The following is a 16,528-nucleotide window of genomic DNA, read 5'->3' on the forward strand; positions in this document are numbered from 1 at the left end:
TTCTCAGTCAAGAGTTAGCTTTTCCTGCCTTTCAGATTGTCTACCATTTGTAGTTTCCAGAGGTGCAGTCTGTCAAAACACCTGACTTTTGCCCGTAAGTTAAATCTGTTCTGAATGATGAAAAGCCTGAACTAACAGCCTCATCCAAAGCAGAATTCCCATCCCTATGATGGGAATATGGCTGTTACTCCTAGAGGGATTTCCCACACTTGACTGTTCCATGATTTCAAACATTCTGAGCAGGAATTTAGTTTGTAGATATTTATGACATCCTCCCCTTTGGAAACACCTGAATGCTGCTGTTTGCAAATGCTTACCTCAGACTGTGACAGGGCTGAACACAGAAGGTTCCTGCCGTCCATCAGGGAATGCTTCATTCAGGACTACAGCTGAGGTAACAGTGCAGATGAACCTTCAGTCACGAGGCTTCTGCTCATTCACCTCCTCTGAATCACAAATGCAAAACTTACAGGTAACAACAGAAATCAGCATTTTATATCCTCCAACTAACAGAAAATGGTGGGATCATCACTAAGCATGGGAACTACGCAGGAAGAACAAGGACAGAGTATGAGACATACTCCAACCAAGCCACTCTAGGGTTTGGGTTTTTTAATATTTACAGTAGCAAAAAAAAGATTTCTCAGTTATATAAAATACATTACAAAATAATAAGGTGTTAGAGAGACCAGGAAACTTTGAAAACCAACTACCATAACACAGCTGAATTTCTACTTGGTGTTATGACAGTAGAGATCTTAAAAGCTACAGGAGGGGGGGGATGGTGAGGTTGAGGAAGAAAGCAAAGGAACCCTGGCCCAAGAGTCTGTTGTAGAGGTGAGGCATCTGTCACAGAGCTGAAACTGCAGAGGTTTTCATTCCACTGCACATATGAGGTAAAGATTACATTTTGCACACCCTGACAAGAGGTTTGAGACAGAGAACCTTTTTGCACCTCCAGAGATCAAGAACTGACAGTATAAGATACATTTTAAAAGCTTTTGAGTTGGTAGAGATTTCATAAATTACAACCAAGATGTTCAGGAGCAAAGGGTGGTACTTGCCAAGAGGCACTGAATCCCCTACCCAGGCCTTTGCAGGCAGAGATCATGGCCATTAAAACAGAAGGCAGAAAATGATTGAAGTTAACTTTATTCCAAAATATGTATAATTTACACGACTGAATAAGTGCTTCATTTGTGAACAAAACATTTCAATACTGGTGAATAACTTACTAGTAGCTTTGTGTAACACTTCAGTTTCCAACAGAGGGAAATATGAAACAGTATTTTGGCACAAGGTTTTCTCTGCATGCAATAATGTAATTACAAGTTTCACAGTTACTAGGACAACATTCCTTCTTTGGGATTGTCACTTGTAAAATAGGTCTAAGAAATGAATGCTTGATTTTATCTGGTCACTGCAAGTTTACTGGCTTAAATAGCAAGAATTAAATATGAACATCCTTTGAAAACTAGATTTGTCTACTAAATAAAAAAATCCCACCAGTAATGAAAAGAAAACTGTTTTAAGGACATTTCTCAGCCTTGCTGAGATTAACTCACACACGCTTTGGGAAAGACTCACCCATGAGATTTATTACCCATCCATTCCAAATAATCACAAATTTAAATGAGATGGTAATCAGGTGTTGAAGTCTTTAAGCCGTAAAGATATGGCCATCTTTCATATCTAGCTTTATCACAGATGCACTTGCAAATGTCTGTAGATATAGGTACTGTCAATCTAGCTCTGCATGCAGGTGCTTGAAGCATGTAAAGCACTGGATGTTGTGAAATGTAGAGCTGACATCACCACAAGTCATCTATTATATTCCATTGCTACTTGTTGAAGGTACTGTGAAGCCAGCATATGAAAAATGGTCACAAGTAAAGGGACTTGTGTTATTGAACTCGGCAGTTCCTTGAGGAGTTTCCACCATTTCAGGCTGTCCAGTTACGTTTTCAGTGAAGAGTCACACACACAAACAAACATTCCCTCACCCTGACTGTGGGGCTGAGCGCTGAGTTCTGTTCATTGCATAGCAATGGCACTTGAAACAAAAGAATTCAGTCATGTTGTAAGCAGCAAGTCCTCCTTGCACATATTGAAATTCACATCAACTCTTAAAAAACAACAACAAAACAAACAGAAGATGCATGATTGCACCATGCACTGGTTTGCTACCATTAAACAGCCGTATCCTCACAGTGTTCCTGTTATCAGTGGCACCCTGGTTACAGGAGGCCCATCCCACCAAGACACAAGCATAGCAGCACCTTAAATCAAACAGGAATGAGAAAGCTTGCAAGGCCCAGAACGTTATCAACAGTTTGGTGTGAATGCATTTGGAACAGTAAATGGTACATTAACAACATGTTTAAAAAATCAGAAATATATTAAAGCAAAGGAAGCTGTACAACCTTAATGATAAAGGCAAGTACATTTGGTTCACCTCCGAGTTGCCATTTCAGGAACATGTTCTTTTGCAAGTTGAGCACCCTATGTTGCTTCAGCATCAGTTCTATTAACTTTCCCTACATTTAAAGGCTATTAAACTCCCTCTAGCCCCCTAAGCCCCTAGTCCTGCCAACTCTTATGTTTCTACCAGCCTCATAAGAAAAATCAATTCACATCTTAGCAGCATAAGGATTTAGAAGAGTGGAAGGCAGCCATCGTTCTTTGTTCTGTTGCCCCTACACAACTGGGCTCCATATGACTTAACAGGGAAATTCAGCCTCTTGTTTCCAACAGAAAAAAACCTGTGTATTGTGCCTTGGAATAAAAATTTGTCAGGAGTTAGTTACATACATTAAGTTACAGACACTGACCAAGTTGTTCAAAACGAAACGAGGTTTCACAAGGTTTCTTTTGCAGCTGTTTAATTTACAGCTGCAAGTATAGATACATTTTTTTAATGCTTTCATATCCTTTGGAACTGAGAATTTTCTAGACACAAGCAGCTTTGCATTACTAAGAATATGTAGCATTAGCAAACTCTGACTTAAAACTACCACCTTTTCTAGGCCAACACAAAGCTTTGGAGAGGACTCCCTCCTTACCCACAGCAGAAAGTATTTACAGGTGTATTAGCAGAAATAGACACAAATAAAGCCAGAAGAAGAAGAAACATCTACCGTCAGACAAACTTTTAGCATTCTGACAAACAAATATGGAAGGCAACAAGACAGACCTCTCATTTTTCAGCTTATTTGTGCTGATATTCTCACAGAATGCAAGTCCCAAATCTGCTGTTTCCTTTGTCTGACTCTTTATATATTAAAATAAAGCACAAATGAAACTACAGAAGTACTTATTCAATTTTATAATAGTGTTACACAGGCATCCAGATCAAGATCCAGCAATCACAGCTTAACAGAATTAAGCAGGAAACACAAAGGGTAAGAACATATAACATTAGTATCACTTCCAGATAAAAAGCTGTGCTAAGAGGCTACAGAGAATCTGATGTTACTTTCTGTACAGCAGCTCTAATGGCAATAGGGGATACAAAAAGGAGTAAGATAATAAATCACTGCTGACCAATACTTACAATATAAATGCCTTGAAAATCAAATCAGAGACAAACTGCAGAAAAAGGGAGATAAGTATAATTTTAGTTGTACCCAGAAATAGTTGTCTGAAGTTTATTTTATAACAAAGGCAAAAATAGAAAATCAGCCTTTTCCAAGAATTTGTTTAAATGTGAAGAATTTGTAGTATTCAGCAACAGTGTTTCAGAGCAGGTTTCATGAAGTTTTGTGTGAGATTCACCAGACTACGAAGTCTGGCTGCAGTCTCCACATTTTCAAAAGAATACTTAATAAATCCAGACTGAGTGACATATGCCAGACATACAAGATCCAAACCTGTTTTTGACTTTTATGAATAATTCATGGAGTACCAAATTAGTGAAGAAAGTTAATTTTGGTCAGAAGTTACTTTTGTCCTTCCTAAGACGGTGCAGACATTTAACAATTTCTTAATACTGCACTTTCAACAAATGACTTCATGTTGTAGTACTGTGTTCACCTAATTAAAGTCCAAATTGTTTTAAACCAGTAGAATGAGTGAAAGGATTGTGATTTGCATGTTCTAATAGAACACACAAAGCTCAGAAACACTTTTAATTACAAAGTTAGTTTTAAAGTACTTTAAACCTCGCTGATCTCTCAGATGGCTACAATTCAAATGCTTCAGTAATTCTGCTCCTCAGCACTCAAGATTCCTTCTCTAGCAGAGTAAAAACTGACTTTCTAAATTCAGAGGTAATGAACAGCTTCTACAGCTGTAGAAAATATCCTTTTTCCAAACCAGGTTTATAGTAACTGCCTCTCTTTCACATGTCAGTACAGACAACTTGCACGTGGGAAACACAGAAATTGGTGTATGAAGAAGTGTTCTCTGGTATTCCAGCCAGGGGAAGAAAGGAAAAGGAAAAACACTTGAAAATGTGAAGTTGCAACATTACTAGAAAGATATTGCAATAGAATAAATTAACCAAACTTTGTTCTTTATCTTATCTCTCAGTTTCAAAATAGGCAGGTAAATATGAGTCAGTCATATATCTTTACAAGAAACAAAACTACAAGTGAGGCCTTTCCTTTTTTAAATATATCCCACCCTTCAGATGGGAACTCTACAGACATTGTGAAACCTGGAGGCATTCCCCACAGCAGAGTTACTTTCTCCTGAGGAACTGCAAGATTCCGTTCTGCAGTTTCTTCAGCCAGACTGGAAGTGTCTGAAATTGTAACTAGAAATGTTGAAAAATCGAACAGGCAACACAGATGAGATTTCAGAAGGAAAATGTGAGTTTCAGAATTAATCTAAAGAGATTATTTCAGTAAAGGTAACGACACTCAACATGGCAATATAAAGAGTACTAGGAAAATACAAAGGAAAAAAAAAAAGGAAAAAAGGAAGGTATTGCTCATCTGCAACAAAAACAAGCTGGCTGCAATGGATGAGTAACTTAACTCCCACATCTTTGAACTGAGAATATGCAGCACAAAGCATAGGGAATCCTCAAAACCTAAGGCTTGGACATACATTTGCTGCTGGGCTGCACAGTAAATATGCAGCCAATATCCCTCCTCGAGCAATGGAGAAGTAAAGCCTGTTACAGGCCCAGGAATTTGACACAAAGAGTTTTCCCTTTTCCTTTAAGGTTACAGAAACTAAAACCTGTCCAGTACAAAATCAGAGGCCTACATTTCACAGATATTATAGTAAAGAGATAAAAATTACTTAAGGCCAAATTCCAACATACATTCACAATTGGCTTAATGTAAATGAAAAATACCACAAACAGTGGCATGAGGGATAACCTAAACACTGAAAAAACAAGGTGCCAAGAGGTCACACGCTTCCTCTCTGAAAAATCAGTTTGTGTGAATTTGACTATACTCAGGGAAGTTGTGAAAGCTGCAGGAGCTGAGGGCTGCAGGTCAATGTGCAAAAGCAAGATAGAGCTGTTCTGGAAGGGCTTCTGTGAGCTGACCTCCCAGCTCTGCTGTATGGATTCCAATTGTTTTTGGAAGCAAGAAGTCCAAAAACAGGAGTCAAGGTGAGTGTTTTAAGGAATTTAATTACCCACTTTTAAAAATTCCTCTTCAGGTAGTAAACCACTGTAACATGTCTCAACTTGTATCTCAATAAAGCTAGGAGAATTTCAGCAAAACCAAATTATTCCAGTCTCTGAGGCACACACCTTGTAACATTAGCATCTTACAGACAGAAATAATTTAAGCAAATCCCTTCTGAAGACTCTAAAAATGTTAGTCCCATTTATTACACTAACTAAAAGGACGACACACTAATTTTCCCTACAATTAGGAATTCCAAGTTCTTTTCCTACCCTTCAAAGAGCATCAGTGCCACTCAGGGGAAAAAAAAAATACTGCTTTCTACACACATTTCAAATAATAAATATTTTCAACAATTCAAGAATCTCTATGTGTCTAGTGTGTTGGACAGGTGTTTGGAAAATGTCAGCTTATGCAGGAGAAAGAGCTGTGAAGGCATAAATAAAAGAAGACAATACGGCTGATTATGTTCATGCCGGATTTAAAATACAAGCTACTAAAAAAAGTAAACAGAAGTAGCTTACACTAATAGAATCCTCCCCCGTAAGTTCAGGGAAGCATCTCAATTGAACAGGTCAGGGTTTTGGTCCAGCACATTGGAACCCTGCATGTAAGCCAGGAATAGAGAGAGAGAGATATAGAGAACAACTTTAAAAGTTCTTCCACTTAGATGAAAGCAGTAACAGCTTCATAAAGAAGTATGAGGAAAAAACAGAGGCACCACATATTTTTTTAAGGTTCAAATGTACATTAACATGTTACAGCCCCCCCCACCCCTTTCCCCTCTGTTTATACACATATAGTTTATGTAAAGTTACATATTCAATAGAGTACCTTCAGCATGAAAAGTCTCTTAGGTCAACTGCTCATGACAAGTACATTCAATAACGCTAAGTGGATCTCTTGGTAAAGCCATCTCTCCCACCCCAATAAGTTAAATTCAAACCACAGGAAACAGTTCTATTATGTAGCACTCAGTGGCTGGGCTTGTCAGAGCTCTGGAACAAGGAGCACAGCTCTTCACAGGTCTGTGTTTCTACTGAACTGAACTGGGACTCCATTGTATTCCAGGCTAAGTCAGCCAGAAGGAAGTCATCCATTGCTGTCTGTGTTTCATTGCTGGTAAGGAATAAACTCCCCAGATTCTCAAAGCAGCTATCCATAGTCTGTGTCTCAGCACTACTGAGCTGGACTTTGCTTTCAATATTCTGAGTAGGTGTATTTTTAGTAGCCATATATACTTCTGTCTGGGTTTCTGTATCAGATGAGTCAGTGCTCATCGAGAAACTGGACTGTTTCAGAATACTTCCTAAAGGCAGATGGGTAGTACTGTCCAAAAAGAAATTCAAGTCTGTCTGTGTCTGTGTATCAAACATCTCCAAACCTAAGAAGTTAGAATTGCCTCGGCAGTTATACGATTGAGTGGCACTATCTGAAAATAAGAAATCAGTCTGAGTTTCAATGTCCAGTGACTCCAAAACTGGCTCAGAGTTCAGGGTACCAAGCTCACTCTCTTCAGTCTGAGTTTGGATGTTGGATGCTGAAAAGAACTCTTCAATGTCGAAGTCTATCCCTGTGCTCTGTGATGGACCAGAAGGAAGATGTGTGTCAGCATTAGAACTTGTCTCAGACAAAAGGCCACGATTATCCAGTGTCTGGCCAGACATGTTTCCTGAAAAGATGTTTTCCAGATCACTTAGCAGGTCCATTGTCTGGGTTTGATTATCTGTTGTATTTTGAGGTGGAAGTATATTAGTCTGTGTATTGAAGCTGATAAGGGACTCAGACTTAACTGTATCCTGAGTCAGGTTCTTGCAACTACTTCTTTGCAGCAAGGTTTGATCTATATTTGTAGGCATTAAATTGTTTTCTGGAAGTTCAATGTGAGTAGAAACATTATATGATGAAGGAACATTGTCAAAAATGTCACTGCACATCACAGCCTGGTCCATCTGTACTCTTCCATCAATACAGTCCTGTGTCCTACTGGTTTGAGTCTCTCTGGAAATGCCACATGTTGGAAAACAGCCCTGACTGAAAGCATCAGTCTGAGCAGCTATGGATGAAGTCAGCTTGGAAGCAGGCAGCAGTGTCTGTGTCTGTACACTGATGGGTAATGAAACCTGGGAACTGAATGACAGATCTGTCTGAGAACAAGAGGACACAGAAGAATTGGGAGTCCAGGCTGCAGCTGGTACAAAGCTCTGTGAGATATAAGATAAGTCAGTCTGTATATTTATTGAAGAAATTTTGTTCTTGTGACAAACATTCCCCAGCTCTTGCCCTGTGTTATTTGATGTAACTTTGTCCAATTCAACTTGTACACCAGTACTTACTGGTTCACGATCACCAGAAGTTGTCACTTTTGAAACAGGCATACTGTCTTTAAATACAAGTGTTTCTGCCTCCAGGGCTGGAATCAGAATTCCTATAGACTGAGGCAATAAATGAACAGTACTTACAACTGAGCCTTGATTATCAACAGCCACTACAGCAGGTTTGACAGAAGAGTCTGTTGCAGATACATACACAGGCAAGTGAGCAACCTGCATCACTGGAAGTTTAACCAAAGCCACCTTGGGCTTGGGTAAAAGCATCTTTGGTGCACATTTTGGCTGGATTTGGTTCGTGAAGTTAGAACTGCAGGAGCCTTCAAGAGAGGCTGCTACTTTCACTTCAGAGGACTCCAATTCCTGAGTGCCAGGAGCAGTACTGTGTGTATTGCTGAACACTTCGTTTGCTTTCTCTGCCAGCTGCTGATTATGTACGGAGGTTTCCATTTTCCTTTTCTTACTGGGAGGATCCCTGTGAACATGAGATCAACAATTTACACTTCTTTCAAACACAGAACATCTGCCTTCCATTCTTTTGAGTCACTGCACTGAAAATACAAACTGAAGTCACAGATGAGGATACGAGAAGACAATTAATCCAGATAAACATAAAAAGACTCCATGAAATTCACTTTTGTTAAATGTCATTCTGTGCTCTCTCATTTTGAAAAGAATAAACGTTACCCCTTATGGAGACCTATTTCCAAATGGATGTGCAAGTTTAGATGTTTTTTTCCCCTTGTACTCTGTTTTGAAGACCTTTAATGTGTTATTTCGACACTAACTCAGAGCATAGAAGGGACAGAGCTCTTAAAATATGTCTACAGGTAATGGTCTCTCATGGAAATGGAAGATAAAATTTAGCAATTCTTCACATAAAACTAAAATTTTGCTGCAGCTGAACCTCAAAGACAGGCTAGGCCTCAGAAAGTAGATGGCCCTTTATGACATATATGTACATATTAAAACTATAAATCTAAATGTGCAGAAATAGGTGGTAAAAAATACATCCAGCAACTATTTCAACAATGATTAGACTGTTCAAGAAAATAACCTGAACTGCATTCCAACCTCAGTTACCAGCTATAAACATTTCCAAATCAACTCTACTCTCACTGAACTGTAAAAGCAGATGCAACAAGAGCCATGCCAAGCATTGCAGAGTCATCACTATTTTTTGTTTTCTATGCAGGGAAACCAGATCTTACTGATTAGATGATCACCACTGACTTCAACAAAACAGAAACTCCTGAAAGCAACAAAGAAACTGCCAACAGCTTTGCAGCTAAAACAACATGATCCTATTTCCTATTTAATCAACAGAAAGGAGACAAAAAGGCAGCACATGAGACACACAGGACTTGGTGATAAATGCATCATTACTTCACTGCTTCACTTTTACCTGTGTTCTGCAGGAATTTCATGGCCAGTTCTGTAAATGTGAGACAGTAATGCCGTTCTGCTGGCATAAGGGCACCCACAAGTGCACTGGAAAGTCTTGCCACAGACCTCTATATGCCGTTTCAAATACCATTCTGTGCCATAGGAGTTACTACATTTATCACATTTGTGCTTCTTTTCAGCATGCATTTTCATAAAGTGCTAGAATACACAAGGGAAAGTAAACATTAGCTTTCAGTGAAGATTAAAAAAAGATAATCATGGTTAGGGGAGAAAATATCTGCAATTTTTTAGTTGCTAAGTAGCACTGAAGTGTAGCATTAATTATTTTTTTAAAGCGTTACTACAAATAAGTTTAAAGAAGTCAACAGAGAATCTGAAGTCTGCAAATCTGCTGATGCTACATGCATCTTAGAAACACAGATAAACATTTATCTATTCTAATGCCTTTGAAGGTTTCCCATGGACATGAATAATTTCATAGATTGACCTTGCCAAAAGAGCACTGTAAGTTTATGCTGCAACATGTGCACACCCCTGAAGATCTACAACCGAGCAAATAGTCTCAAGTCATACAGGGCAACACCAGAGCAAACACCAGAATTCCTCCTTTTCATTTGTGGCACCGAGTGCCAGCCACTCAGCTCCTACAGGGTCCCCAGCTCAGCAAGGTAACCAACTGCAGCACAGTGCTCTTTTTGCTCACTAATGCAAAAACAAGTCTTACATGTTTTCTTAACCAGGTTAACTAGTAAACAAATGCATTCTGATATTAAAGCAGAGAAAAGGTCTTAATCCTTGACCACTTGAAAGAGCAGTTAAAAGCATCAGCCACAGTTTCAACCTTCATCAGTTGCTACGGCGATTTTCTTCCCCCTCTTATTTAATCTTTCTCCATTTATTTAATTTGTGGAGAGAGGCTCTGATCTCGTTTAGAAGAACATACTGGCACCTGTCTGATCAAAAGGTTCAAGTTCTCTAATATCAACATGCAAACATGCAAACTCATGAATCACATGTGCACTTGGGAGTTGCTGCATACAGTTCTCTAACTCCTGCCTGTGTGCTGAGAGCTTATGCTCATATCTGTATGCAAAAGTGCACATTCTCTGCAGTAGAGAAAGGACTAAATCAGTGTGAAAATACTTCAGGAAACAGGAATACCTGTTTTACAAGAGAAAATTGGGAAAATGGTCTGTTTGGTCCTCTAGGGCAGCCTTCAATAGGACAGCAGTAGAATTTCTGTGAAGTTTTCAAACCCTTCCTTATTGGTGCATTAAGTTTTCCATCCTGAAAAAGAACCAGTTGAGAAGTTGACAATTCTACAGGTTTGCATTTTCAACACAATATTCAGAGTACACATCAACTATGGGTCACTGAGTTTACACATCTCAGTGAGTTGGAGGCACTTTTGTATGTGCTTTGAAAGGTCAAATGGAGTTTTTGCCCTGTGTGGATGCCACTTTGCAAATATCCCATCAAAATTACCAGGTGCAGTCACAACAAGCTCTATGGAGTAGTGGTACTGTACTGTTTACTTTTACCAAGACACTCCCTGTCCCATGTTTCCTGTTATTTGAGCAAAAAATAAAAAAACCCTTCCATACAGATACTACCCTAGACTGCTAATTCAATGTGGTTTTAATTGTTAGTAGCACAGTATGTGAAGCTCCATTAAGATTAGTCACTGAAACACACTTCCTTGATGTTGGAATTCTGTTAGCACTATTTAGAGTTTACTTGTAATAAAACTAAAAATGCCAAGTATGCTCTGCAACCTAATTTAGATCACAAATCAAATCCTAAACTTAAGTCTATGAAACAACTGGTATGCTAATTTTGACCCTCCAAATACTTAAGTGACCAGTCTATCCAGGCTTTCCACCTGAGCTGTCTCACTGACTCTCACATGTACATAGAAGAAAGCAACACAACTTGGTCAAAGAGCACCTCAAAAGTGTATATGAGAAGAACATACTAGTGGGATTGTCCAGATTGTTCAACCACATAGAATCCCTTCTCACTGAGTAGATAGGCACAGAAACCAGACAAGACATTTACCTCTAGACATACCCTATCTGAAAGGGTCTCAGTGGAAGCATCAGGCATCTGTGTCTAAGCAAAAAATTAAAAGTGATGTATTTAAAATCTGATGCTCAGAGTAGCTGTGAGTCTCCTTCCATCCTGAGACTGAATGGGAGGCCCAACACACTCCCCAGAGCCATTTACTGTAGTCCATGATGGCATCCCCAAGATGATTTTTTGGGGAAGAAATGGGGCCATGCCCTGTTTGAACTCTGCACCCCATTTTCCTCAGCATGAGGATAGTGAGCACAGTCAGTAGTGGAAGGTTGATTTCACACCAGTCGCTCCCTAACTATCTCTGTGGGCAGCTCTCCAGCTGGTCATGTTTACACAGGTTACACCAAGCACAGAGAATGCACAAAGCACAACAGTCCTCCCAGTGTGAAGCAAACAAAGGCTGTACCTCAGCTGCCAGGGCCCAAAGGGCTTCACTGCTCACACCCCACTTCTTACCCACCTGCTGTTACTCACACCCCAACAATGCTGTCCCTCAGCCACTCAGGCCTTGCTTTTGAAGTCCTCTCATTTACACCTCAGGAAGCTGGAGAGGGGGGTATTTCCATGATTTTTTTCCCCCTCAAATCACCTCTTAAGCTAAGATACTTTGTGTAAAACGTTATCCCTTCAAGCAAGATTTCCTTATATTTCCACACACTCACTTGCTGACATTGCCACAAGTTCATTTTCATTAAGGACATAGCACACTCAAACAAGCAATGTTTAGAGCCTCTTGACCAAAATGATCAGCTGTCATATCAAGAAAACCTGGAATAATTGTCTAAAAAGGGAGTTTTCATGTAACATTTTAACGTTCTAAGCACCTTTATGTACAGCAGTTTTCCCTGTGGACCACCCATTCAAACACGCCTATTCTATCTCTGCTGAATCATCACTGTGACTATTGTATCTCCTAGAGCCACTGCCCCAAACAGGAACGTGACACAAAGAAATCTACTTGTTCCAGCCCTAACTCCACTTTTTACCTCTGATTTTACACAGAACACTTTCATCACATGTCAAAATCCTCAGAGAAAAGAAGATCTGTCTTTAAGTCAAAGCTATGTTTGGTCTCTCCCACTGCAGATGATACCAACATGCTGAGTAACTGGCAATTAGAGTCACTTACTCGTAAATAAAATGTTATTAAGTGTGTTATATTTTACATCACAAGCCAAGAACTGACAGGGCAATATGGGAAACATGTTCAGCCACTTAACAGGTAAATCACAATCAGGTTATTTAAAACTACTGATACACTAAGGTATAGAATAATACCAAGCATTTAAAAGCTTTATAGACACCAGTAAGATGCTTTTTAAACATCTGGAACACAGCCTTTAGTGGTAGAGACCACAACACATTAGTTGTGCCAAGTTGAGAGATACTCCACAAATACAAGATATCATATATGGATAGTAATATTGTTTTGACCTATCTCAAGTCCTCATGGCTCTAAATGGTTAATCTTGCATCTTCTCAAAGCCCACCCGGCCAGTCCTGTTCCAGCCATTCTCCCTTCCTCACTGATCTGATTTTATGTCCCATGTTCCTACAACATCCAGAAGGATTGGTAGATATTGGTCTGATGAACTTCTCCCAGTGCAGACATTTGCACTGTAGGGAATACTGACATGGGCTGGGACAACAACTCAGAAAATGGGAATTAGCAGTCCTTGCTACAGACTTAGTCAAGGTGAACTTAGTGACGTCTTGCTTTCCTGCCCCAGAAAGGCTCACTCCAAAGGATTAATTTCAAATGATGTTGCAGTAGACTGTAGACAACTACTTAAAACATGAGGGCTTTCGCAGCAGAAGCTCAGCCATTTCTTTACTAAATAGGACATGGACAGGAGTGTATTTATTCTTATGACAACAACTATTGTGGCAATGCAGTATTTGAGTAACCTACCCCAAGGGGATGCTACCCTTTCCAGTTCACACTGACTACAGCCTCTGTGTTATCACAGGAATCCACAGAATCCTCTCCTTTACCTGGACTCTTCGAGCTTCATTTTAAACTGTGCAGAAGTAGTTTCCCTTCTTCCCATAAAATAATACAGACAAAAGACCAAAAAGTTAAAAGAAAAAAATTCAAATATAATATATTAAGTATCTCTTTATCTAATTATATATCTATCCACCGCTCTCTCTTTTTTTTTTTTTTCTTGGCTAATCCTCTGTCATGGAGCCAGTAAAAAAAAATTTATATATCAACACTTTATATCTTCTTTTGTTAGGCCAAACGAGCCAAATTCTTCTTATTTCCCTTTGTCAGAAACACTTGCCATTCATCACCACTAGCAGTTATTTTCTACACATCTTCTGGGTTTATTTTAATTTATTTGAATCAGATTCTTACCCTACAGTACTGACACAGAATATCCCTCTGCCATATTTTAGGATTGCCCTTCTCACAGCAGCTTTACCTAAATGCTCATTCATGTACGACCAAATTGTTTTGCAAGTGTTTCCCACCTCAGGTTATTTCTGTTAAAAACCAGAGCTGATCAGACTGTTATCACTTCACAAGATTAAAACCTGGTACTGCTGCACTTGACTTTATATTTACAGGGTGATCTTGCTTTCCTATGTAAATGTCCTTCCTGTGCCACTGCAATCCCTCGTGGGTTTTGGTATCAAAACATCCTACTGGTGCTACTTTTACTAATGAAAAATAACCAAGTCATCCACCCTTCTCTTCAGGAGTACTATGTTCTCTCCTTCCCCAGTAGCTTCTTACCATCTCATTTACCCTGTTGCCTCTTCACTAATTCCATAAATGCAATTTATTAGTGAAACTAAAATTAATTTTGTCTGGGGAATCAGACAAATTAAGCTACCTCTTTAAAGGGAATATCAATATTAAAATATTTAGCCTCCCTTAAGCCTCAACAACATTTTAGCCTCAATTACAATACCCTTGAAATAAGTCAAGAAGTTTCTAAAAATCTGCATCCATCCACATTTGAGTGTTCATTCCAAGCTATCACAAGATTCAGTTATTAGGTGTATGGAGTATGCCATAATTCTACAAGGCTCTGATGGCTAACACTGAGCTGGGTGAGAAAGCTGGGTGTTAAGCAGCATTTCCTCACCCATCACACCCTGAGTTATGTAACCCACCAGCTGCAGTGCACGCTCAGAGCATCAGCTCACAATCAGGACGACTCTGCTGACCTGAAAGAACACTCTGAACTTCTGCTCTACCTCCCCCCACACGAACATAGGAGATCTAAGACACAACACACAGTAAAGTTGTTAGTACGTGTAGGAAATGAAATTAAAACATCCCAGAGACAGGAGACAGCAAGTACACTTGACACTATTTCCTTTTGTTCCTCACCAACGAGCACGTGTGACCCACACTTGACTCTGTAGCCATTTCACAAAACAGGGATGTTTATTGTTCGCCCACTGCGGCTGCACTTTCAGAATGCAGCTATGAATGCTTCACTGGAATTAGGAATTTAGGAATGCAACTTGTCCTTGCGCACTCGGCATTATGATTTTTGGGAAAAGCAAGGATATCCTTCCAAAAAGGCACATTCTCAATGTGTGCCTGCTGAACTGTGGTTCTCCTCCCCCCCAGCACATGCTTAGCTCAGGAGTATTATGGAAATGAGGGCTTGCTTCCAAAATGGCATCCATCTGTTTTGCTGGTTTTTTTAGCTCAGACATTTTTTAAAAAAACAAACAAAACCCCAGTATAACAGCCCTCGGCGCTGGGATGGAGATGGTTTGCCAGCTGATAAGGTTAGGAAATGCTGCATGTTTGCACAGCACCTCACAAGTGGGGCTTTAAAGTCTTACTGCAGAAAGATTGGTGATAAGCAAGTAAAACAACAGAAGCTGAGTCCCAAAGAACTCTTAACTGCTTGTGGTATGCTTACAAAAATATGCAAAATTGGTTATTTTCTGTAAGTAATTTCAGAGGAGTCCTCAACACAACTGGTCAGCCCGTCCACACACGTGTATTTATTTATACATGGACCTGCAGGAGCCTTTCACAAGTGGAAATTTAAACAAGAGACAACGAGAAACACTTCATTATTCCCCACCTGGAATCACAGAATGGTTTGGGTTGGAAATGGACCTTGAAGACGACCTTGTTCCACGCCCCTGCCATGGGCGGGGACACCTGCCAGGCTGCTCCAAGCCCTGTCCAACCTGCCCTCTGACATTTCCAGGGATGGGGCAGCCACAGCTTCTCTGGGCACCCTGTGCCAGGGCCTCCCACCCTCACTAAGGAACTTTTTCCCAACAGCCAACCTAAGCCTCCTCTCTTTCCATTTGAAGCCATTCCCCCTTGTCCTGCCACTCCAGGCTCTTGTCCCCATCCTTCCTGCGAGTTCCCTTCAGGTACTACCAGAAGGCCTCAATTAGGTCACCCCGAAACACCCTCTTTTCCAGGCTGAATAATCCCAATTCTCTCAGAATCTCTCGGAAGAATCCAAATTCTTCTCAAGGTGGGGCATCACGCCCGCACTCCATCGCACTACGAACCAAACCCCAGCACAGCCAACATCGCAGCCGCCCCCCGGACCCGGACCGGCCGCAGGCCCCGGGGCGGAACACGGCGCTGCGCCACGCCAGAGCCCCGCACCCAGGGTGAGGGGCCGAGCGGGAGGGGGCGGCGGGGCCGGCCCGGCCTCACGGCGGTACCTGGAGCGGGTGCGCCTTGCTGAGGTGCATGTTGAGGGCCGGGCTGTTGGGCAGCACCTTCCCGCAGCCGGGCACGGTGCACAGGATGTTGGTCCGCACTTGGGACAGCTCTGTCACCGAGGGCCGCACCAGCTCCCCGGCGGGCGGCACGTCCCTCACGGGCGCGGGGGGCCGCCCCAAGCCCCCACCACGCCGCCCGGCCGCCGCCGCCATGTTGCTGTCAGCTGCTCGGCCCCCGCTCCGCTTCCGGGGGCGGCGGCCAATCGGCGGCGGTGTCGCTGAATATTCATGAGGCACGTGGCGCGGCCCCGCCCCCGCCCGCCAGCGCCCCGCGGCGGCGGCTGCGAGCGGTGCGCGCTCCCGCGGCCCAAAGCGCGCACACCGCGCACCGGGAGCGCCGGGACAGCGGCGAGTGACCGGCCACCGAGCCCGCCCGGCCAACGCCGCTCGGGCCGCTCC

The 16,528-nt window shown here is 41.4% G+C and overlaps 1 protein-coding gene across 1 annotated transcript; it reads right to left on the reverse strand.

The window, feature by feature from the left end:
- Positions 1-1,134: 1,134 nt before the first annotated feature.
- Positions 1,135-16,303, reverse strand: ATMIN (ATM interactor). Its single transcript, XM_066327547.1, has 4 exons — positions 16,070-16,303; positions 10,487-10,612; positions 9,324-9,523; positions 1,135-8,393 (listed from the first exon to the last, which is right to left on the reverse strand). The coding sequence occupies exons 1-4, from the start codon at positions 16,280-16,282 to the stop codon at positions 6,563-6,565; spliced, it is 2,370 nt and encodes a 789-aa protein (XP_066183644.1). The 5' UTR covers positions 16,283-16,303; the 3' UTR covers positions 1,135-6,562.
- Positions 16,304-16,528: the final 225 nt, after the last annotated feature.

The sequence above is a fragment of the Sylvia atricapilla genome, chromosome 12, assembly GCF_009819655.1.
Source record: "Sylvia atricapilla isolate bSylAtr1 chromosome 12, bSylAtr1.pri, whole genome shotgun sequence".
NCBI classification, from domain to species: Eukaryota; Metazoa; Chordata; class Aves; order Passeriformes; family Sylviidae; genus Sylvia; species Sylvia atricapilla.